The sequence below is a fragment of the Apium graveolens genome, chromosome 4, assembly GCF_009905375.1.
Source record: "Apium graveolens cultivar Ventura chromosome 4, ASM990537v1, whole genome shotgun sequence".
NCBI classification, from domain to species: Eukaryota; Viridiplantae; Streptophyta; class Magnoliopsida; order Apiales; family Apiaceae; genus Apium; species Apium graveolens.
In genome coordinates, this window is record NC_133650.1 from 201375551 (window position 1) to 201401075 (window position 25525).

The 25525-nt window shown below is 37.2% G+C and overlaps 1 protein-coding gene across 1 annotated transcript; it reads left to right on the forward strand.

Annotated features, from left to right (window-relative positions):
- On the forward strand, nt 1-25504 carry LOC141719274 (uncharacterized). Its single transcript, XM_074521651.1, has 5 exons — nt 1-53; nt 514-814; nt 1681-1732; nt 23922-24709; nt 25073-25504. The coding sequence occupies exons 1-5, from the start codon at nt 1-3 to the stop codon at nt 25502-25504; spliced, it is 1626 nt and encodes a 541-aa protein (XP_074377752.1).
- The last annotated feature ends 21 nt before the right edge of the window (nt 25505-25525 follow it).

The window sequence follows — 25525 nt, forward strand, 5'->3', positions numbered from 1 at the left end:
ATGACCTCAGGGACTTTATTCTTTTGCGACGTTCGTGAAAAAATGCAATCGAAGTATTCATGTTTATAAGGTTAACCGAAACTGAAAAATCGAACCGAACCATACAATTTCGGTTCAGTTTGGTTTGAGTTTTTCCAAAAATTCCGATTAATTCGGTTTTTCGATTTGAATAGAAATAATATTGGTTCGGTTTGGTTTGTCCAAAAATCAGTTCGGTTTAACCGAATTAACCGAAGTATGCATATTATTAAATTATATTTTTTTATATATTATATAATATAATAAATATATAGAAAAGAATACATATAGTCAACTAAAATAACCATCATCTAATTTAATTCTAACAAATCACAATTCACAACTCACAAACAGTCTGTTTCAATTTCAACATAATCCAGATCTACTACCCATTTGATCGTTTATTAAAGTCTAATTTGCAACAACTTAACTTTTATTTTACTCCGAAGACATAAGTCAATCGAACTATATTGGCCTATATTAAGAAATTGTCAGTGTGGAGAATGTCGCGGATCTTATTGTTGATTACCATGTGTTACATGTGGCGACTACATCAAGTTTGGATGAAAAGGATGAACCAGTTACAAAAGAAGCTATGATAGAGAAGCATGAAGAAAGACAGTCACTTGTTGAGAAAGTCTTGGTTGTTGAAAAAGATCAGATAGATGCATCTCCTAAATTTATGCGTGATGACATTGTTGATGGACAAGAGATACTAAAGGAGAAGTTTGAAACTAAAGAGGTTGTGGACAAGGAAAACAACATCATCCAAGTGGAACACATTGATTTTTTGGGGGTAGAGAACTTGTTGAATGCACCTATCTCATCAAACTATCTTATTCTTTCGAGTTTACTTCCAAATATATTGCTGATGGAATTGAAATTTAAGGCTTTCAAGTTCTACGGGAAATCACCTCGTTGTGTGCTTATTCTTAAATACTTTAGAACTCGAGGACGAGTTTTCTTCAAAGGAGAGGAGAATGATGAGGATCAAGGAATGAATATGTTAATTTGGATTTGGTTATGTGTACTTGTGGTGATGCTCAATTGGAGAGGATGCAAAGATGGGTTATGAAGCTTACTTGGACAACAAGAAATAAAGGAGCGGTGCATGAAGTTGGACAAGTAGCTGATTATTATATAATTATTAATTCGAATTTTGCTTACAAGTTTTTACCTTTCACTTGAAAGGGTTTTTCTTGTTTTAAGCACTTAGGATTTTATTTTCCTATTTGGATTTGGTTTTTATCTTTTTTCTATTCGGATTTGGTTTTTAAATTTGTTTCCTGGAAGGATTCAGATATTGGCTAATTCAAGCTGATATTGAATTTCTCTTGGAATCCTATTGGGTTTGGGTTATGGTCTAAGCCTATAAATACCCTTCTCATATAAAATTTTAGGGGAGACAATGGATGATATAAAACTTGTGTTTTGAGATAGACTATGAGTAGTTTTTCTTTCATCTAAATTTCAATTACTGGATTGTTTTGAAGGTTAGATTCGAAATACTTAGTTTCTGGATTGATCTAAGCAAGAGCCAAAGTTTTTTCTCCAATTTCTTAATTGCTGGGAGATCTAGGTTTCAAAAAAAAAAAATTACTATTCACGAGTACTGTTCACGGGTACTGTACCTCGGCACTGTTCACGGGTTACTGTTCATAGGCATTGTTCACCGGCACTGTTTACGGGCACTGTTCATCGGCACTGTTCACGGGTACTATTCATTAAAAAAAACAGATTTTTTTTATGGCTACAGATGAATTGCTCAGAAAATTACTTGGAAAATTGGATGAGATTGATAAACGTACTCAAAAGCTTGCTAATTCAACGGAATCGAGGTTTGATGAATTGGATAAAATTTTAGTTAAGGTGAAAGATAGTGATGAAGTCTATGATCCTGGTATAGAGTGTTAGATATATTTGATAATGTCATGGCTAATATGTTTTATGTTTAGCTTTCAGAATCTTACGTGAACAGGATAAATCAGTACTTAACTGTTGATCAGTACTTATACTGGAAGTCAGGACTTAAGGATATCAGTACTTATATTATCGGGAGATAATCATCAGAAGATAGATATCAGAACTTAAGTGCTGAAGGACAATCAGATAAGGACAGTAGCTGATTAAAGGAAAGAAGATCGAGATAAACATAAGAAGAGATATGCATGAAGAAGGAATTCCGTGAAGAATGGAATACTTGGAAGAAAAGATATCTGATTGATATATTTTAGGAAGCAGAATTATATTCCATATCAATTAGCGATTATCTTGTAATTGTGTAGTATATAAACACAGACATAGGGTTTACACTAAAAGTGTTATCATTATTAGAAAAGATTATTCATTGTAACCCTTGCAGCTCTCGTGATATTTGTTCATCACTGAGAGGTAACAGTTCCATACTGTAACAGAGTTTATTGTTTCAATAAAGTTTGTTTTCTGTTACTTAAGTTCTTAAAGTTCGATTTGAGTGTACTATACACTGTATTCACCCCCTCTACAGTGTGTGTGTGACCTAACAATTGGTATCAGAGCCTATCTGTTAACAAACATACAGTTAAAGATCCAAACACAATCATGTCGGACACAGAAACTCCAACTAAGCCTACCACAACTGAGGAACCACCAAAGACACAAATTCAGAGTCGGTATGAGACCATCAGAGTCCCCATACTGAGACCATCTGAATATCCCATATGGAAGGTAAGGATGACCATGTTCCTGGAAGCAACAGATCCAGAATACCTTGATAGAATCAAGGAAGGTCCTCACAAACCAACCAAACTCGCTGTTGCAGTTGCAGGTGAAGCAGCAAAGATCGTACCAAAGGAGAAGAGTGATTATACTGCTGAGGACATAGCATCAATTGCTAAGGATGCTAAGGTACGACACTTACTGCATAGTGCCATTGATAATGTAATGTCAAACAGGGTAATCAACTGCAAGACTGCTAAGGAGATATGGGATGCTCTGGAAACAAGGTGTCAGGGAACTGACACAATTAAGAAGAACAGGAAGACAATACTCACTCAAGAGTATGAACACTTTGACTCAAAGACTAATGAGTCATTGAATGATTTATATGATAGATTTGTCAAACTTTTGAATGATTTGTCATTGGTTGATAAAGAGTATGATCTTGAAGATTCAAACCTTAAGTTCTTGTTAGCTCTTCCTGAATGCTGGGATTTGAAGGCAACGACAATAAGAGACAACTACAATCTTGATGAAACAACTCTTGACGAAATCTATGGAATGCTCAAGACTCATGAGCTGGAGATGGAACAAAGAAGCAAGAGGAAAGGAGGAAAGTCAAGGACAGTTGCTCTTAAGGCTGAAGAAGAATTCCCCAAAGCAGCTTCCTCAAAGAAAGACAAGGGTAAAGCTCTTTTCATAAAGTCTGATACTGAGTCATCAAGTTCTGAGAGTGATGATGACTCAGATTCTGAAAGCTTGCCTGAGACTGATGCTGATGAGGAGATGATGAAGCTGTGTGCTCTTATGGTGAAAGGAATCACAAAGATTGCATACAGGAAGTTCAGGAAGGGAAAGAAGTTTTCCAGGAAAAGCATAAGTTCTGATAAGAAGAATTTCAGAAGATCTGAAGGCAGAGGAGGAAAGTCTGACAGAGGAGATTACACCAATGTTAAATGCTATAACTGTGGTGAGAAATGCCACATATCTCCTGACTGCAAGAAGGTAAAGGGTGACAAAGGCAAGGCTCTTGTCACAAAGCAGAAAAGCTGGACAGACACCTCAGATTCTGAAAGTGAGGAGAACTATGCATTGATGGCAAATGCTGATAAAGAAAGTGCTGAGAGCAGTTCCGAAGCTGCTGAAACAAAGGTACCTCAGACTACTTATGCTTTTCATACTGATGATATTAATGTTAGGAATATATATGCATTAGTTTGATGATATGTTTAACAAAACACTTAAGTAGAAATTTAGTGTCTGTAGCCTCAACGGATAAGACCACTTTGGCTATCCGTTGATGGTGTAGCTTTACTTAGAAATAAGTCTAGTATTGTAGCATATTTCAGTCTCTGTATTTAAAATGTAATTCTTAGAAGTTGAGAGAAACTATGAGTCATGTTGACTACTAGATGATATGCAGATAGGAAGGCCAATTGTAAATATTTCATGCCTTGTAATTTTGTATAAATGAAGTGGTATCAACGGATGACTTAAAGACCTTCAACGGATGAGAAGCTAAGCTTCAACGGATGTCTCTAAAGCTTCAACGGATAACATCCTTCAACGGATGAGAACATCAACGGATGAAAGCTTCAACGGATAACATCCTTCAACGGATGAAGTCATCAACGGATGAAAGCTTCAACGGATGTTCTGCTAATTAGCCGTTGATAAGTGGTAGTTGTACCTACAAACAGAGGCACGTGGGTTGACAGAGAAAACCTGAGATGTGGTAGCCGAATTTCAGGATCAACAGAAAAAGCAGCCGTTCTTCTTTAGTACAAAGTTGCAATAGTCAACAAAGTACTTGAGTGAACAGGAAAAGAAGCAAGTGAAGAACTTATTTTACTATTGTAATTTTATATTGTTTTTCACTTGTACACTTGGTAATATATAAAAACCAAGAAGAAGCTAGTAATTAGAGAGAGATTTTCCAGAGCTGTTAAGAAATATCTTGAGAGAAAATTCATCTAGTTTGTACTAGGATGCAGCTGTGATCAACATTGTTGAACACAGATTTTCTAATATACCATCTCTGGTGGAACAACAAATCCACCAGAAAAGTTTTTAAAGTTTGTTGTGTTCTTTACATTTTGTGTTTGAATATATATCTGTCTGCATTAGCTCAAAGCAATTCATACACTTGTTCATCTAGAACACACTGCTTTAATAAACTTCTCAAAACCTGAAAAAGTTTTGAGATTTACATTCAACCCCCCTTCTGTAAATCTCATTGTTAGTCCTCTAGGAATAACAATTGGTATCAGAGCAAGCTCTTGACACACAAAGAGTTTAAAGATCTTGGAATCTAACAAAGATGAGTAAGAAGGATATTGGAGTAAAGATCCCAGTTCTTGACAAAGACAGTTATCACCACTGGAAGGTGAAAATGCACCTTCATCTACTCTCCCAAGATGAAGGTTATGTAAACTGCATTGAGAATGGTCCTCACATTCCCCACAAAGTAGCCACAGTTGCTACGGCCACAATTGCTGTTGGTCAATCCATTCCAAAACCTAGAGCAGAATGGACAATGGAAGACACAGAAGAAGTCCACAAGGATAAGAAGGCTATGAACATTTTGTTTAATGGTCTTGACAAGGATATGTTTGATAATGTGATAAATTGTTCAACTGCCAAAGAGGTTTGGGACACAGTTCAGCTGCTGTGTGAAGGTACAGAACAAGTAAAAGAGAACAAAATGCAGCTTCTCATTCAACAGTATGAGTACTTTCATTTTGAAGAGAATGAATCTTTAAATGACACATTCAATAGATTCCAAAAGCTGTTGAATGGACTGAAGCTGTATGGTAGAGTGTACCAGGTGAAGGATTCAAATCTTAAATTTTTGAGATCCTTACCAAAGGAATGGAAACCCATGACTGTTTCCTTAAGAAACTCTCAGGATTATAAGGACTTTACTCTTGAAAGATTATATGGAATCTTGAAGACTTATGAACTAGAGTTGGAACAGGATGAGGTATTGGAGAGGGGGAGAAAGAAAGGAGGTTCAGTTGCATTGGTAGCTGAAAATGAGAAAGCATGCAGAAAAGAAACTGTGAGATCTACATCAAGCTCCAAAGATGGTGTAAGAAATCCAGAATCAGACAAGGGTAAAGAGCAAGTTGCTGAAAATGAAGACAACTCCAGTCAAGATGACTCTGATGGTATTGATGAGCATCTTGCATTTCTGTCCAGGAGATTTGCAAAGATGAAGTTCAGGAAAAACACTAGAGCCACTAAACCCTATAAGAACATGGTGGACAAATCCAAGTTCAAGTGTTTTAATTGTGGTATAAGTGGACACTTTGCAAGTGAGTGCAGAAAGCCAACCTCTGAAAAGAAGAAATTTGAACAAGTAGATTACAAAAAGAAATATTTTGATCTGCTCAAACAGAAGGAAAGGGCTTTCATTACTCAAGAAAAGGACTGGGCAGCTGATGGAGATGAAGAGGATGAAGATGTGGATTATGTCAACCTTGCTCTCATGGCTGATTCTGAAGAAAACGAAGTTAGTTCATCAAGCAATCAGGTAATCACTACTGATTTAACACAGCTTACTAAAGAAGAGTGCAATGATGCTTTCAATGACATGTCTACTGAATTGTATCATTTGTGTGTGTCTCTTAAATCTCTTGCTAAAGAAAATAGTAGGATCAAAGAGAACAATCTGTTTTTAAGCAATAGAAATACTGTGTTAGAAAATAAGTTGATTGACCTAGAGAAAACCAAATTGCATTGTATATCTGTTGAGAATGAACTAGCTGAATCTGTTAAGAAAGTAGAAATACTTTCCAATCAATTAGAGAAAGAGCAAGAGGTGATTAAAGCCTGGAAAACATCTAGGGATGTAAGTGCTCAAATTGCCAAAGTCCAAGGAATTGAATCATTCTGTGAAACTGCCTGGGATAAAAATAAAAAGAAACTGGAATTAATTGATGGACTGTCAACGGATGTGGAATCAACGGATGATGAAAGTTATCCGTTGAAGGAAGAAAAGGAACATCCGTTGAAGGTTCCTCAATTAAAACAGGCAGATGTTTCTAAAAGAGAAAATCTAAAGAAACTCAACAAAAAGTTTGGTTCAACTTCAAAGAACTTTGTCAAAGAAGAAGCAAGCACATCCAAAGATGTCAGAAAGGTGAATGTAGGGCACATGACCTTAGAACAGTTAAACAATAGGCTCAAGATGGTTGAGGATAAAAAGGAATCCAAAAGGAAATCCAACAGAAATGGGAAGGTAGGAGTTAACAAACATAACAATTACACACCTGATAAGTATGCTCCTAGAAAAAGCTGTGTGCATTGTAGTAGTGTTAATCATCTATCTGCTAATTGTAAATCTATTAAGAAATCTCCCATAACTGTACCCTCTTCCATGCCTAACATGTCTGTATCACCTCTACATGCTATGCCTGTTATGTCTCAACAAAATCCTTATGCACATTTTGCAAACATGCCATATTTTAACAATCCTTATCTTGCTGCATTCAGTATGCCTCAATTGCCATACAATATGCCAATGTGGAATAACATGTATGCACAATCCATGCCTAATAATTCTATAAATGTGCTGGATAATGTTGTGACTAACCCTACACCTCAACCAACCACATCTAAGACCAAGGTTGACTCAAAGTCACCTAAGTCTAAAGATGCAGGAGGAATGAAGTCTAGGAGAAAGGCTAACAAGAATGGACCCAAGGAAACTTGGGTACCAAAATCAAATTGATTGATTTTGTGGTGTGCAGGAAAATAGAAGAAATCTATGGTACTTGGACAGTGGCTGTTCAAGACACATGACTGGAGATTTCTCCCTGCTCACAGAGTTTAAAGAGAGAGCTGGCCCCAGCATAACCTTTGGAGATGACAGCAAAGGGTTTACTATGGGATATGGCTTGATTTCAACAAGGAATGTCATCATTGAAGAAGTTGCATTAGTTGATGGTCTCAAGCACAACTTACTGAGTATCAGTCAACTATGTGATAGAGGGAATACAGTTTCCTTCAATTCTGAAGCCTGTGTTGTCACTAGTAAGAAAGACAACAAAGTGGTTCTAACTGGAGTTAGAAAAGGAAATGTGTACTTAGCTGACTTCAACTCTACAGATGCAGAATCTATTACTTGTCTCTTCAGCAAAGCAAGTTCAGTTGAGAGTTGGCTATGGCACAAGAAGCTATCCCATTTGAATTTCAAGACAATGAATGATCTAGTCAAAAAGGACTTAGTAAGAGGAATTCCTCTTGTTGAATTCTCAAGGGATGGTCTGTGTGATGCTTGTCAGAAAGGCAAACAAAGGAAAGCATCATTTCAGAAGAAGCTTGAAACAACAATTGATGAACCATTACAGCTGCTACATATGGATTTGTTTGGACCAGTCAATGTATTGTCAATTGCAAGAAAAAGATATTGCTTAGTGATTGTAGATGATTTCTCAAAGTTCTCATGGGTCTATTTTCTTGGATCAAAGGATGAAGCAAGTGAAATCATTATCAATCACATCAGGCAAGTCAATAATCATCCTGACTTGAAGGTAAGAAACATCAGGAGTGACAATGGAACTGAGTTCAAGAATTTGACATTAAGGCTGTTCTGTGAAGAAAATGGAATCATGCATGAGTTCTCAGCTCCAAGAACACCTCAGCAAAATGGGGTAGTTGAAAGAAAGAACAGATCTTTAATTGAGGCTGCCAGAACAATGCTTGAAGAATCAAAGTTACCAACATATTTTTGGGCTGAAGCTGTTAATTGTGCCTGTTTCACTCAAAATATTTCTTTGATCAATCAAGCTAAAGGCATGACTCCTTATCAGTTGTTCAAGAAAAGAAAACCAACTCTAAACTTTCTTCATGTCTTTGGATGTAAATGTTTTATACTGAGGAATCAATCTGACCATAAAGGGAAGTTTGATGCAAAGGCTGATGAAGGAATATTTGTTGGTTATTCAGCTGGAAAATCTTATAGGGTCTACAATCTAAGAACCAACATTGTTATGGAATCTGTGCATGTTGTGTTTGATGATAAAAAGATTGATGGACTAACAGATGAGGAACATTATGAGAGACTCAAATTTGACAATATTGAAATATATTGTGATGATAGTGAAGAAGAGATTGATGGAGACGACACTTCAAAAGGAATACAAAATTTGCCCCTGGATAATGCACAAAATTCAGCATCCGTTGAAAGACATTGTGCATCATCCGTTGAAGTACTTAATGAAGCATCCGTTGATCATAGCTCATCAACTGATAATCAATTTACATCATTAATTGATGGAACTCCAAGTTCCCTGCAAAGGACCAACAACTCAGGGGGAGTTTCAACTAATCAAAACTCTATCTCACATCATGACAATACTGAGATCACCTCATCTAGAGCTCATCTTCCACCTCAAAGGAAATGGACCAAGAATCATCCCTTTGAACTGATCATTGGTGATGCATCATCTAAAGTGCAAACAAGAAGAGCTACTCAAGATGAATGTCTGTATAGTAGTTTTCTATCTCAGGAGGAACCTAAGAAAGTGGAAGAAGCCTTATTGGATCCAGATTGGATATTAGCTATGCAGGAAGAGCTAAACCAATTTGAGAGAAACCAAGTTTGGAAGCTAGTACCCAAACCAAAGAACAAGAGTCCTATTGATACAAAATGGGTATTCAGAAATAAGATGGATGAAAATGGCATTATCATAAGGAATAAAGCCAGATTGGTTGCTAAAGGCTATTCTCAGCAAGAGGGAATAGATTTTGATGAGACATATGCTCCTGTTGCAAGACTTGAAGCTATCAGAATCTTTCTAGCCTATGCAACCCATGCCAATTTCAAAGTCTATCAAATGGATGTCAAGAGTGCATTTCTAAATGGGAAATTAGAGGAAGAAGTCTATGTAAGTCAACCTCCAGGATTTGAAGATCCAAATTTTCCAGACTATGTGTATTATCTGTTGAAAGCACTCTATGGACTGAAGCAAGCACCTAGAGCCTGGTATGAAACATTATCAAAATTTCTTTTGGAGAATCACTTCACTAGAGGTACTGTTGATAAAACTCTCTTCTTTAGAAATGTTAATGGCTCTAGTATACTTGTTCAAATTTATGTAGATGACATAATATTTGGTTCTAAAGATAATAAACTTTGTAAAAAGTTTGCTAAGCTAATGCAAAGTAATTATGAAATGAGCCTAATGGGAGAACTAACCTATTTTCTTGGTTTACAAATTAAACAAGTTAGTAATGGAATTTTCATTAGTCAAACTAAATATATTCATGATCTTTTAAAGAAGTTTGACTTAATGGAATGTTCATCTGCAAAAACTCCCATGGCCACTGCCACCAAACTTGAATTAAATAAGACTGAAAGGTCTGTGGACATTACAAGTTATAGAGGCATGGTTGGTTCACTTTTATATTTAACTGCTAGCAGACCAGATATAATGTTTGCTACATGTCTGTGTGCTAGATTTCAAGCTGATCCTAGGGAGTCTCACTTAATTGCTATCAAGAGAATTTTCAGATATCTCAAGGGTACACCAAATTTAGGAATTTGGTATCCTAGAGAATCTGGCTTTGATCTAATTGGTTATTCAGATGCAGACTATGCAGGTTGCAAAATAGACAGGAAAAGTACAACAGGCTCCTGCCAATTCCTGGGAAACAAGCTTGTATCATGGTTTAGCAAAAAGCAAAATTCAGTCTCTACTTCTACAGCTGAGGCTGAATACATTGCTGCTGGAAGTTGCTGTTCTCAAATGTTATGGATGAGGAATCAACTCCTTGATTATGGACTTCATGTTGATAGAATACCTATCTTTTGTGACAACACAAGTGCCATAGCCATAACAGAGAATCCTGTGCAGCACTCAAGGACCAAGCACATTGATATTAAGTACCACTTCATCAGGGAGCATGTCATGAATGGTACAGTGGAACTACATTTTGTTCCAAGTGAACAACAAATTGCTGACATATTTACCAAGCCACTTGATGAATCAACATTCACAAGATTGGTAAGTGAGCTAGGTATGCTTAATTACTCTTAAAATTCATGTCTTCTTTGCAATTTGATGTGAAGCCTGAAATATATTAGTTGCTAGAACAAATTTGACTTTTAACAAAGTTTATTCTATCAACGGATGTTTTCTATCCGTTGAAAGTCAAAATTGCTCTATCAACGGATATTCATTATCCGTTGAAAGACAAGTATATCTCTGGAACTTTTATCCGTCAACGGATAAAGCTGAAGTACCTTTCAACGGATGACAATTTATATTATCCGTTGAAATGTCACATCAGACGTTTGAGGTGTTTCACAGCCGTTGATTCTATTTTCTTAACCGTTGATACCATACATACATCTGTATGTATTGGTTTTAAAGGTAGTTATTAGAATACTTACAGTTTATTCTTAAACGGCTGAAATTCACTAACACCTATTTATTGATTAATCCTTTATTTATTTCTTTTTCTTTGAAAGCATATAAGCCCTTCTGATTGTTCATTATTACTTTACGCTTTCTTAGAATTTCAAGCATTTACCATTTTCTCTCTGCAAAACCTTCAAGTTATTCTCTGCAATTTCTACTCACAACAATGGCACCAGTCGTGAAGATTATGTCTCAATCTGGGTTCATCTACGAGAAGAACAATTTCATAGCTCTGGTAGAAAAGAATGAAGCCCACTCAGATTATCACAAAATGATGGACTTCATCAAAAACTGTAAACTTAGCTATGCAATGCTGGAAGCCCCAACGATTTTCTGTGAAGTAGTTGAGGAGATTTGGACAACTGCTGAGTTCAACTCCATGGATATGACTATCTCCTTCACTCTCAAAGGTAAAAATCACTGTATTAACTGTGATGACTTACAAGCATGTTTTAAATTACCTGAGAACAATGCCATGACACCACACACTGATAGTGATGTATCCAGCATGTTAGATTCCATAGGTTACTCTCTTAACTCTGCTAATTTAGGGGGTATTAGACGAAAAGGCCTTAGGAAAGAATGGAGTTTTCTTGGGGATGCCTTCATAAAGGTTTTCTCTGGGAAAATTAGTAATTTTGATGCCATAACTTCATCTCTTGTTAATATGTTCTATATGCTTGTTTCTGATAGGTACTTTAACTTTAGCAACTATGTGATGCTAGAATTAGGTACTAGATTAGGTAACAAAGCTAATAGACCTAATAACATCTATTATGCTAGATTCTTTATGTTATTGGCTAACCATGTTGCTGAAGGTTTAGTCATTATCAATGAGAATAATAAACTCAAGTGCTGGGCACAAGAGAAAAGAGTTCTTGCAGACTTATTGAGAATGGATCTCAACAGCAGTGTGCAATTGGTATATTTACCAATCATGAATGCACCCCAGGTAGGTGAGGTAATTGCTTCTACAACTCCTACTTCTTCCAACCCCTCTATTTCTTTATCTTCTAGTGTGGCCATGAAATCTGTGTCAATGCCCCAACAGATTTCTACCAAGGTCACCAAATCTAAACTTTCAAAATCCAAGACAAAGAAAACCACCTCTGTTGTTTCTCAAAAGACAACAGTTGTAACAACAACCATTAACCCTGAGGGAAGTGATCAGGGTGTGAGTGGTGAGGGGAGGGGTGAACATCAAAGAAACCCCCAGGATAAGGAAGGAGAGTTGAGTGCTTCCCAAGCTAGCCAAGCCCCAGTTTCTCAAAAAGCTGTGGTGGTTGAAAAGGTTTCTAGCACATCCCTAGTAGCATCCTCCCAAAAGGATGTTACTATTGAAAAGAGTTCCCAACCAGGAACACAGAACAAAAGAGGGAGGGACACTAAAGCCAAACACTCACCTACAAAAGCTTTTATTAGAAGAAAGAAGGCTAGAACCCAATCTTCTACACAGAGTGCACACACTGCACAGATACATCCATCTGTCTCTGTGCCTTCTCAAACTCAGTTTGATGTGACTCAAATAAATGTGGAGTTACAGCCCCATTCTCTCACAATAACTACACATCAATCACCAAATACTTCTTCACCATCTCTGGATGTGGATATGTTATTCCCATCAATTCCTGATTCTCCCTCTTTACAACTCAGGGAGGAGCCCCACTCAAATACAGGTGATCATCATCTTTTAGATGATTTGTTGGATCACCCGCAAATTCTTTCAGATATAATTGAAGGATCTGTATCAACACATATCAAATCAATCTATACAGATTCAACAGTTATATCACTTTCAATTTCATCTTCTTTTCCTTCTTCAACGGATATCACTCATCCGTTGACAAGTGGTTGCTCTTCAACGGATAAGCTTAACAGCAGTTATCCGTTGATAACAACAGTTTCAATTTCAATGGATATTCCACATCCGTTGATAGTCTCTACACAAATAACTGAAATGATTCCAAGTGTAGAAGACATGAATACTGTGCAATCACTTTTAGGATTGAGGGCAGGGAGTGAAAATTTGAGTGAGAGGCTGGGTTGCTCCCAGGCAAAAGGAGAGATTGAGAGCACAAAAATGCATGCTATTTCTTCCAGCATGGCAAAAGTCAGTGAGTGGAGTACCACCTTAGAAGGTGAAGGTGAGGGAGTGAGATGTGTGAGCCAGGGGGAGCCCCTGATGCAAGAACATAGAGAAAAAGAGAGAATAGCAGGTACAGTTGATACAAGGGTGAAACCAGCCATTGCTCATGAGTCAATGATTGTGGATGATGCTGAAAAGGAAAGACAATTTCAGCAACATTATAAAGCTGTAATTGATAACATTTCCTTGGATGCTGACACTTTTACTCATCCTGTGACAGCCTATCAAATGTTGACTGCTCAGGGCAATGAGGAGGCAGAAAGGACACTACATCTAGTGCACACAACAGAATCTCTTCAAAGGGATAAAGCTGCTATTAACAGGATGCCTTCTACAGCTGGTGAGCCATCTGAGGAATTTGGAGTAAATTCTGATGATGATGACTCTATTTCTTCTGATGGAAGCATGAACATAGGGGGAGATGAAGACCCTAGTTCCATTCCTAATCTACCTGAATGGGCCCTGACTAAGGAGCATAGAACAGGTGAATTCAATGTCCACTTGGTCAAACAAATCATCACTATTCAACAGGCCATTCAGAACACTTCAAATGCAAATATCAAGGCTATCCTCCAAGCTCACCTGGACTCACTGCATCTCATGAAGTTGCAGAAAGTAAAGCAAAATATGAGTCTAGATGATCTCAGGAAAGATATTGCTGACTTGAAATCCTTCACTTCAGAAAAATTGGATTCAGTCATGCCCTATGGTACTTTGCAGGACTTGGTTTCGAGATTGAAAAAGGAATCAGTTACTGAACAAAGGCTGGCCAAGTTGGAAGACAGAGTTCAAGGAATTGAAGACTCTGTGGCCACCCTTCTTCTCAACCAACAATCTCAAACCAATCTCCTAATGCAGCTGGCAAAAGCACAAGGCTTGACCCCTCTCCTTGATGATAACAAAAAGGGGGAGAATAAAAGGGAAGGGGAAGGAGAGCCCTCTACAAAGATTCAGATATCTAAAGTGCTAGTTCCTGCCATCACTACCTCTCCAATCATTCAAATCAAGGGAAAACCTGATGGAATTGATTTGATTCAGCTAGCAGCAGCTGAAATACAAATGAAAGAACAATGGAGGAAAATTGATGAAAGGTTACAATTGGTGTTTGGTTCTACACAAAATAAATCAACATCTGTGAAATTTAGCACAAAGATTGAACCAATCAACATGGAGCTCAAGCCAGTAGGGAGAAATAAGGTTGGAGAGACTTCTTTCAAGAATTTAAAACCTATGGTTCTAAAGCCTAACACTAGATCCAGTATGGACTCCACAAAGAATCCCCTAGACTTTGCTCAGATAAAGGAAGTAGACTTTCCTCTTCCAAAACCTGATGGAGACAAAGTTCTAAGTGCAAGCATCATAAAGAAGAAGGAGACCAAGGACAAGGGTGAGAGAATGAACATGGCCTTTATCTATAGAGAGGGAAAGAGTATCTGTGTGATGCAAGGACATCCCAAATTTCTAAAGGCTAAAAGGGAAGAAACCAGAAGGTTGAAGAAAGAAGCTGTAAAACTCAAGGCTGACAAAAGAGCACAAGCAAAGCTTGAAAAACAGCTAAAGTCAAGCCAAGTTGAAGAAATGAAAGGAATTGAAGTCAGGGGTGAAGAAAAGATTGCTAACTTAGATGAGGTTCTTGGGAGCATATTTGGTGAAAATATGGAGGAAAGAGAGGAATGGCAGAAGGGAAACAGAAGAAAGGCCAAGGCACACAGAAGGAGTGAAGATAACCCTGAAGATACCAAATCTATATCTAAACCACTACCTTCCATACCTAAACCTTTTGTTGCTGATCCCTCTATAAATATCCATGGTGAACCAATCATTCCAAAAGAGGAACCTATTGATTGGGACAACATCACATTGCCTACCTTTGTAACCAATATACCACTACCAAAGAAACAGAAAAGAAAATCTAAATCTACACCTCCCCTAACCTCTAAGAAATTCACTCAAAAACAAAAACCTAACCCTAAGCCACCCATTTCTAAAGATGATTATGTTCACATCTGTGACATAAAAGAAGCTTCAGACATTAATCTCTATCTGGATGAGCTGGAGGAAGTAAGGGGAATAGCTGCCTACAGACAGCTACCAGAGAGATTGGTTTTCAGATATAAGGGAGCTGGGGAAAGAACATGGCCTCTCTACAGGATTCTAAATGAAGGCTACTCTACCTTGATCAGAGTCTTTTCAGCCATCAAAAAGGATTCTGGCTTTACCAGAACAGCCAAGACTGAAATTCTCAACAAGATTGCCAACATAAGGAAGACTTGGAGGGAACCAAATGCTTTGCCCAGAACCTTACTCATACAAGAAAGGGGAACTAAAATTCACAAATCACCTCATTGGTTGATGGAATTTAGAGATGACAAAGGAGTCAGAAGATTTTTCAGACTTGAAGACCAACTCAAGATTGCCAGCAATGAAACTCTCAAGGAAATGCAATCTAAGTTGGATATCAGTGATGAAGATGAAGCTGAATTCTTCAGACAACTCCAACTCCAAATTGAGGAAAATGACAAAGGGCTAGGAAAGAAAACCAGGGAACAAAGAAGAAAATGATGATTTGCTCAGGCTAGAGGAGCACCCTTGGAAATACTGTAAATCTTCAATTACCTCCTAGTACATACACTTTTGCAGCACTTTTTATATTTCTACTTAGTTTCAATTCAAATATTTGTTAAGTGTTTTGTTATCATCAAGTTAACCCTGAATTTATGCCTACAGTTCTTATAGACATAAATAGGGGGAGATTGTTAGGAATATATGTGCATTAGTTTGATGATATGTTTAACAAAACACTTAAGTAGAAATTTAGTGTCTGTAGCCTCAACGGATAAGACCACTTTGGCTATCCGTTGATGGTGTAGCTTTACTTAGAAATAAGTCTAGTATTGTAGCATATTTCAGTCTCTGTATTTAAAATGTAATTCTTAGAAGTTGAGAGAAACTATGAGTCATGTTGACTACTAGATGATATGCAGATAGGAAGGCCAATTGTAAATATTTCATGCCTTGTAATTTTGTATAAATGAAGTGGTATCAACGGATGACTTAAAGACCTTCAACGGATGAGAAGCTAAGCTTCAACGGATGTCTCTAAAGCTTCAACGGATAACATCCTTCAACGGATGAGAACATCAACGGATGAAAGCTTCAACGGATAACATCCTTCAACGGATGAAGTCATCAACGGATGAAAGCTTCAACGGATGTTCTGCTAATTAGCCGTTGATAAGTGGTAGTTGTACCTACAAACAGAGGCACGTGGGTTGACAGAGAAAACCTGAGATGTGGTAGCCGAATTTCAGGATCAACAGAAAAAGCAGCCGTTCTTCTTTAGTACAAAGTTGCAATAGTCAACAAAGTACTTGAGTGAACAGGAAAAGAAGCAAGTGAAGAACTTATTTTACTATTGTAATTTTATATTGTTTTTCACTTGTACACTTGGTAATATATAAAAACCAAGAAGAAGCTAGTAATTAGAGAGAGATTTTCCAGAGCTGTTAAGAAATATCTTGAGAGAAAATTCATCTAGTTTGTACTAGGATGCAGCTGTGATCAACATTGTTGAACACAGATTTTCTAATATACCATCTCTGGTGGAACAACAAATCCACCAGAAAAGTTTTTAAAGTTTGTTGTGTTCTTTACATTTTGTGTTTGAATATATATCTGTCTGCATTAGCTCAAAGCAATTCATACACTTGTTCATCTAGAACACACTGCTTTAATAAACTTCTCAAAACCTGAAAAAGTTTTGAGATTTACATTCAACCCCCCTTCTGTAAATCTCATTGTTAGTCCTCTAGGAATAACAATTAATGAGTTGAGAATATATCTTAAAACCATGTTTGTTAGCTATAGAGATCAAACTTTAACATGTGAAAGATTAACTTCTGAAAATCTTGCATTTAAGAAAAGGAATGATTTCTTAGAAAAAGAGTTAGTCATGTTCCATCAAACTCAGAAGGATAGAGATGATGCTTTTTATGTTAGGAATGAAGTGCTAAAATTAAATGAATCTCTAAAAACTGAGTTAGAAAAGGAAAGAGAGATTATCAGGACTTGGACTAACTCTGGCAAAACAACTCAAAACTTGCTAAGTAGTGGAAACTGGAAAGAGGGCTTAGGTTATGGAGAAGATAAGAATGATAAAGGAACTGAAGAAATTAAGCCTGTTGTTAAGCAAAAGCCAAAGTTTAAACCTGTTAAGTTTGTAACTGTAAAGTCTGAAAATGAGAAATCAGAAGTTAAAGAGGAATTAACTTCTGACAAACTAAAACAGGAAAAGACAGCTGAAGTGAACATAGGCTTAATGACAAAGAAGCAGCTTAAACATAAGCTGAAAGATGTCAAGAATGCAAACAAGGTAAAATCACCTAGGAAAAATAGGAATGGAAAGGAAGGTGTGAATAAAAGCAATGATTATAAACCTGTTCCTGATGCTCCTAGGAAAACATGTCATAACTGTGGAAGTTCTAACCATCTGGCTTCTTTTTGCAGGAAGAATAAGAATATTAACTCCTTACCTTCAAAATCGGGAGTTAAGAGTCAGTCTGTTAGATACAAACCACAAAATCCTTGTTTTCATTGTGGTAGTTTATGGCATTCCATTTATACTTGTAAGGAATATCATAGTTTGTACTATGATTATTATCAAATAAAACCTTCTTTGAAGAAAGTTTCCATTGTTCCTTCTAGTGTAAATTCTGATTCAAAGTCTGATAGTGTAAGTTCTGATAAGAAAAATGTTAACATAAACTCTGATGCTAAATCCGCTGCAAATGTTAACAAACTTAATAAGGCCAAAGGATCCAAGCAAGTCTGGGTCCTTAAAACTAATAATTAGTGGTCTTTGTGATTGCAGGGCAACATGAAAAATATTCTAGTTCTGGACAGTGGATGTTCAGGACATATGACTGGAAATAAGGCCCTGCTATCAGACTTTGTGGAGAAAGTTGGCCCAAGTGTTTCTTATGGAGATGGCAACATTGGAAAAACATTGGGATATGGCAATATCAATCTTGGAAATGTCATAATTAAACAAGTAGCTCTGGTCTCAGGACTTAAACACAACCTACTGAGTATAAGTCAAATCTGTGACAGAGGTTATCATGTTGATTTCTTTGAAGAACACTGTGAAATTGTGAGTAAATCTAAAGGCAAAGTTGTTCTGAAAGGATACAGACGTGGTAACATTTATGAAGCTAAGCTTTCAACAAGTACTGATGGTTCTGCAATCTGTCTGTTAAGTAGAGCATCAATTGAAGAAAGCTGGAATTGGCATAAGAAACTCTCTCATTTAAATTTCAGCAATATAAATGAACTGGTCAAGAAAGATCTTGTGAGAGGATTGCCAAACACAGTATTTACTCCTGATGGTCTTTGTGATTCATGTCAGAAAGCCAAACAAAGAAAATCTTCATTCAAGAGCAAGACTGATTCATCAATTCTTGAGCCTTATCATCTTATACATGTTGATCTATTTGGTCCAGTAAATGTCATGTCTATTGCAAAGAAGAAGTATGCGTTGGTCATAGTGGATGAGTTCACCAGATACACATGGGTGTATTTCTTGCACACAAAAAGTGAAACTGCATCTATCTTGATTGATCATGTCAAACAGCTGGATAAAATGGTCAAAGATTCTGTGAAAATTTTAAGGAGTGATAATGGCACTGAGTTCAAGAATTTGATAATGGAAGAGTTCTGCAAAAGCCATGGAATAAAGCAGGAATTTTCTGCTCCTGGAACTCCACAGCAAAATAGAGTTGTTGAAAGGAAGAATAGAACTCTCATTGAAGCTGCACGTACAATGCTTGAAGAAGCAAAGCTTCCAACCTATTTCTGGGCTGAAGCTGTGCAGACTGCTTGTTTTACTCAAAATGCAACACTCATTAACAAGCATGGAAAAACACCATATGAGATGGTGAAGAAAAAGAAGCCAAATCTGAAATATTTTCATGTATTTGGATGCAAGTGTTTTGTTCTCAAGACTCATCCTGAACAGCTATCAAAGTTTGATCTAAAAGCTGATGAAGGAATCTTTGTTGGATATCCACTTTCCACAAAAGCCTTCAGAGTCTATAATTTGAGAACAAAAGTGGTCATGGAATCTATCAATGTCTCTTTTGATGACAAGAAGATCACTGGTCTTAAAGATTTCATTGACCATGATCAGCTGAGATTTGAAAATGAAGACTCATATTCTGATACTGAAAATCCTGACAGTCTAAGTCCTGATACTGCAAACTCTGATGGATTAAACTCTGATGTTATTGAAACTGTGGTGACTACGTTAAAGGAAGATGCACCTATGCGGGGGGGGGGATACTCAAGATCCTACCACATCTCAAGAAACATCAGAACATGCATCTGGCTCTTCAAGTTCTGATTCGTCAAGTTCTGATAAGCCAAGTTCTGATAGTGCTGAAGAATCCAACTCAGAGAACATAGTTTCAGGGGGAGCATCAGAAAATGAAAATGAAGCTGAGAAAGCAACTTCTCAAAAGGATTCTGCAATTGGGGGTTCTAGGCTTCTCAAGAGGCTTAGACGAATGGTAGTTCCTGAAACTTCCAAGGAATCCAAATCAACAAGGAAGTACAAGAAACAGAGGGCACAAAGGCCAGCTTCAGATGATGAGGAGGAAGCAGCTAAGGAAGGGGATCAGGAATCTCTGATCTCACAAGACAAGGAATTTGCTCCAGTCACTTCTTCTCCATCAACTCCATCTCAGAATGCTGTATCTGACAAGGCTAATTCACCATCTGTGTCTCTTGTTGATCCAGGTACAAGTGCTGAAATTGAAATTCAGAACCTGGTTGTGCCTGAAATACTTTTCTTAGAAGCTCCAACAGCAAATAATCCTTCCACAACACCTGTTACTGATGCTGTTCAAACATCAGAGTTATCAACAACACCTTCTCTGCATCAGGATATGGCTGTTGATCAGAACTTAGTATCAGATCAGCAATTAGAGGATGCTGAAGCCTCCATTACTACTCACACTGTTGTCTTATCAGAAGATACTGATTCTTTAAGTTCTGATGCTGCAAATGTTGGAGATACTGGTGAAGCTGCTCCAACTGTCGATGCTGATGAAGCAGGTCCTTCAGGACATACTCCACCACCGACTCTTCCTAAGTCTGAACTGGTAAAAGAGTTTGTTATCAGGGATGCACCAGTGCCTTGGAGTGAAACTCCTGCAGGTCAGGAGTGGACTAAGGACTGGAACTCAGTTTCATGTGTTCCAAATGCTTTACATCTTGCTGAGCACTTGACTAAAGCTGATGAAATGTTAAATTCTGATGATTTTAAAACCCAGCTTAGAGTCACTACATTGAGTACTAAACATCTACAAGGTCTTCATTCAAATACTCATGCAGAGCTACACAAGATTCAGGAGAACTTTATCAAACAGGAACAAGTTTGGAAAATTGATAAGAAAAAGTTCTTTCAACCTACCATTGACAAGATTGCTTATATTGAGAAAACTCAAGAGCAACAACAAGCTCAAATTGATCAAATTCTGACAAATCAAGCTTCTCAGCAATCGCAACTTACTGAAATCCAGACCTCAGTGGAACTACTTATCTCTCTTTTACTACCTGCTGATGCCAAAAAGGGGGAGAAGGTAATTAAGTCCAAATGCCAAACCAACAAGACACTGCAAGGAAAGGATGATGGAAAAGATGACCAAGGAAACTCTGGAATGGGTAGCGGTCATAGTCAAGGTAGAAGGTTTACATCAAGACAAGCTAGTCACAGAACAAGTTCTGATACTGGGAAAAGAATAAGTTCTGCTGCTGGTAAAATGATAAGTTCTGATGAACTTCTAGATCTTGATGAGGAAATGTCAAGACAGTTATTTCTTCAAGAAAATCCAGGAATGGACTTGGAAAGTTTAAAGGAAGAAGAAGCCAGACTTAAATCAGAGAAAGTCACATCTAAATCTGAAGCTTCTGGTAAAAAGTCACTTCCAAAACTTAAAGGCATTGTGATCAAAGAAAGGACACATACTGAAGCAACATTGGCTAGATCACAACCACAGACAGATCCAAGATCCAAGGGTAAAGAAAAGGTTGGTGAACCTATCAAGGCTTATGTACCTCCTAAGGAAGAAAAAATTGCTGATGAAAAAGATGATCTTGCTCTGACTTCAAGAAAAGTTCTTAAAACAACCTCTGACATGGCTCAAGTTGTTCAGAGTCAAGAAATTGTAAGTTCTGATATTCAGAAGAAGCAAGTAACCTCTGACAGAGCTCAAGTTAACTTGATATCAGAAAATAGATCAAAGACACTCCTACCAGGATTCACTAAAGCAAAACAGACTCAATCTTTGAAGACTACTGCAAGCGGTTTTGAAGCAAGAGTAGTTACTGGAAAGGAAGCTAGAGATAAAACTGGACTGGGAAGTGCTGATGAAAGAAGAGTACACAACACTACCAATGATCCAACTTCCTTGAGTGAACCAGGTATTGGAGCAACTCTTGAGAGATTGAATCAACTGGAATCTGTACAGATGGTTTACCATACCTACTTGAAAGAATACATCATGTTGTATTTCATGACAGATGGTAGGGTTTATCATATAAGACAAAATGCCATTCCTTTGAAGTATTTTGAAGAATTGGAGCATGTACTTTTCTTACTTCAAGTGGATGACAGAATAACAGAGACTGCTGCAAACTACTTAAAAGAACAGATTCAGAGACAGAAAAGGCTTTATTCTGTTAAGTCTGACAGCATATATGTTCCAAAGTACAGAGATTACAATGGTGATATTGTTGATATGAAGCCTAATACTGCACAGATCAGAACATATCTTGGTATTAAGGGACTTGAATTCAATCTTGAGTCTGACAAAGCTTATGTCATAAGACTAGATCAGGAGTTGAGAAAAGCAAAGATTAATGATCTCAGAGCTGCAATCTTTCAAACTGGTGAAGATACTGCAGAGCTTAAAGATGTTAAAAGGAGAATGATTGATGAACTAAGATATGCTGAGAAATGTTTGTTGAAGAACTATCTCAGAACAACTCCTGACATCAGAGAGATCAGAAAATGAAGAAGCCAGGTCGAAGATCTACAACTGCTTAAATTCTGATAGTTATACAGATTGAAGTTGTTATCAGAAGTTGAAATTGGTAAAACTTTAAGGACTGTAAGTTGTAGTTATCTAGTCTATTTCTCATGCATTTGTACTTAATGTTTTTGACATCATCAAATATCTGTTAAACTTGTATATTTTGTTAATTTACAAGTTGGGGGAGATTGTTAGATATATTTGATAATGTCATGGCTAATATGTTTTATGTTTAGCTTTCAGAATCTTACGTGAACAGGATAAATCAGTACTTAACTGTTGATCAGTACTTATACTGGAAGTCAGGACTTAAGGATATCAGTACTTATATTATCAGGAGATAATCATCAGAAGATAGATATCAGAACTTAAGTGTTGAAGGACAATCAGATAAGGACAGTAGCTGATTAAAGGAAAGAAGATCGAGATAAACATAAGAAGAGATATGCATGAAAAAGGAATTCCGTGAAGAATGGAATACTTGGAAGAAAAGATATCTGATTGATATATTTTAGGAAGCAGAATTATATTCCATATCAATTAGCGATTATCTTGTAACTGTGTAGTATATAAACACAGACATAGGGTTTACACTAAAAGTGTTATCATTATTAGAAAAGATTATTCATTGTAACCCTTGCAGCTCTCGTGATATTTGTTCATCACTGAGAGGTAACACTTCCATACTGTAACAGAGTTTATTGTTTCAATAAAGTTTGTTTTCTGTTACTTAAGTTCTTAAAGTTCGATTTGAGTGTACTATACACTGTATTCACCCCCTCTACAGTGTGTGTGTGACCTAACATAGAGCTTGGTTACTCTACAGGTTTGGGTAACATAGATGATTTTGTTGAATGGGTTACACAAGTCGACAAGATTTCTGCTTATACAGGTTGGACTGAGATGAGAATATTCAAGATTGCAGCGCTTAAACTTACAAAGAAGGCAGGCTTGTGGTTTGATAATCTAAACACAAAAAGAGTTAGATCTGGAAAAGAAAAGATTATGACTTGGACATCTCTGAAGAAGAAACTTCATGCAAAATATATTCCTTTGCATTATAAATTCGAATAAATAATGAAGATGACATCTCTCTCTCAAGGTACTATGAGTGTTTCTGAGTATACTTCTGAATTTTATAGATTGCGCCTTATTTATGACTTGGAGGAGACGGAAACAATTAAAATTGGAAGATTTATTCGTGGATTGAATTTGCCTATTTATCGAAAGGTTAAATCAAGTCCATATATCTCGTTTAATGATGTATGCAATCTTGCTTTGGAATTTGAATCTTTTCAACAAGACGAGAAATTGAAGTCTTCCCTTCACGAGTTTATTCTTTCAGAAGAAACTAAAGAAGAAGACTTTGTCAGTGTGGAGAATGTCGCGGATCTTATTGTTGATTAAGTAATTATGAATAGTTCGATTTCTGAAAGAAATCACAAGCCAATATAGGCCGAGTATTATTTTTTTAAGTGAGATATTAGTTAAAAAAAATAGAAAAAATATGTAAACAATTAGGGTTTATTGGTTGCTGTGTAGTTGATGCTCAAGGCCATGGGGGAGGTGTTGCTCTTTTATGGAAGAATAATGGTGGAGTTCGAGTGCTTGATAGTTGTAGTAATTTCATCGATTTTGAAGTAGTCAATGAGAGTTTGGGGAGATGGAGATACACGGGGTATTATGGGTATCCAGAAAACGATAGAAGGGTGGACTCATGGAATTTGCTTCGAGAGTTAGCTGGAAGATCAACGTTACCTTGGTGCATTATAGGGGACTTTAATGGTTTAATGGTAATGGAGGAGAAGAAAGGAGGTAGAAGCCGACCTAGGTATCGTCTGGAAGGTTTTTCTGAAGCTGTGATGGATTGTGGGTTAATGGACCTTGGCTATACGGGAGAAAAATATACATGGGAAAGATCGAGGGGTACTGATAGGTGGATTCAGGAAAGACTGGATAGGGGTTTGGTAAATAAGGAATGGAGAGATTTGTTTCCCGATGCAGAAGTTCGAGTATTGAAGGTATCTACATCCGATCATTTGCCTTTGTATCTTCAATTGAATAGACAAGTTTATGTGCCAAAAGCGCGTAGATTTAAATTTGAAAATATGTGGATTAGAGAGAAAGAATGCAGGAACATTGTACAAGAATGCTGGAGTAAAGAAGGGGTAAATGATATCATCGATAAAATGCTTGAATGTTGTGCTAAGTTGGAAGAGTGGGGTGGAGGAATGGCTAAGGAGATGAGGACTCAATTAGCAAATTACAGGAAAGATTTGAGAAAGTTTCGGTCGAGAAGAGATAGTGAGGGGATTCAGAAGTATAACCAGGTGCGATGGGAGTACTTACGATTATTGGAAAAATAGGAGATTTATTGGAAGCAAAGGGCGAAACAATTCTGGCTTCGTGAGGGAGATAGAAATACTCAATTTTTTCATAAGCATGCATCAGTTAGGAAGGAGCATAACAGGATTAAAAAACTAAAAGATGAGCAAGGAGTGTGGAGAGAAAATGATGAGGAAGTACAAGAAGTAATTGTATGATATTTTGACAACTTATTTCGTGCCTCGACAGTGTCTACACAAGTGTCCGAAAGGGATAAAGTCCAAACGGTTACAGAGGAGCAGAATCAAGATCTGGTATTGCCTGTTACGGAAGAAGAAGTGAAGTCAGCTGTCTTTGCTATGCACTAGGAGAAGGCGCCGGGTCTCGATGGATTAAACCCGGCATTTTTCCAGATGTATTGGAGTATTGTGGGAGGCGATGTAATTGAGTTTTGCAGGAAATTTTTTGATACAGGCGAGTTGCCGAGGGGAGTGAATAGTACACTTGTTTGTCTTATTCCTAAAGTTAAACACCCGAAGCAGATGATGGATTTAAGGCCGATATCTCTTTGTAATGTATTAATGCGTATCCTATCGAAGGTTATGGCGAATAGGCTGAAGCCATGTCTTGGGGATATAATATCAGATAAACAAAGTGCGTTCATCGAGGGTAGACTCTTGACTGATAATGCCTTAGTTGCTTTCGAGATAAACCACTATATCAAGAGGAAAACACAGGGACAGAAAGGTGTGGCGGGGCTGAAAATCGATGTGTCCAAGGCGTATGACAGATTGGAATAGAATTTTATTGAGCAGATGTTG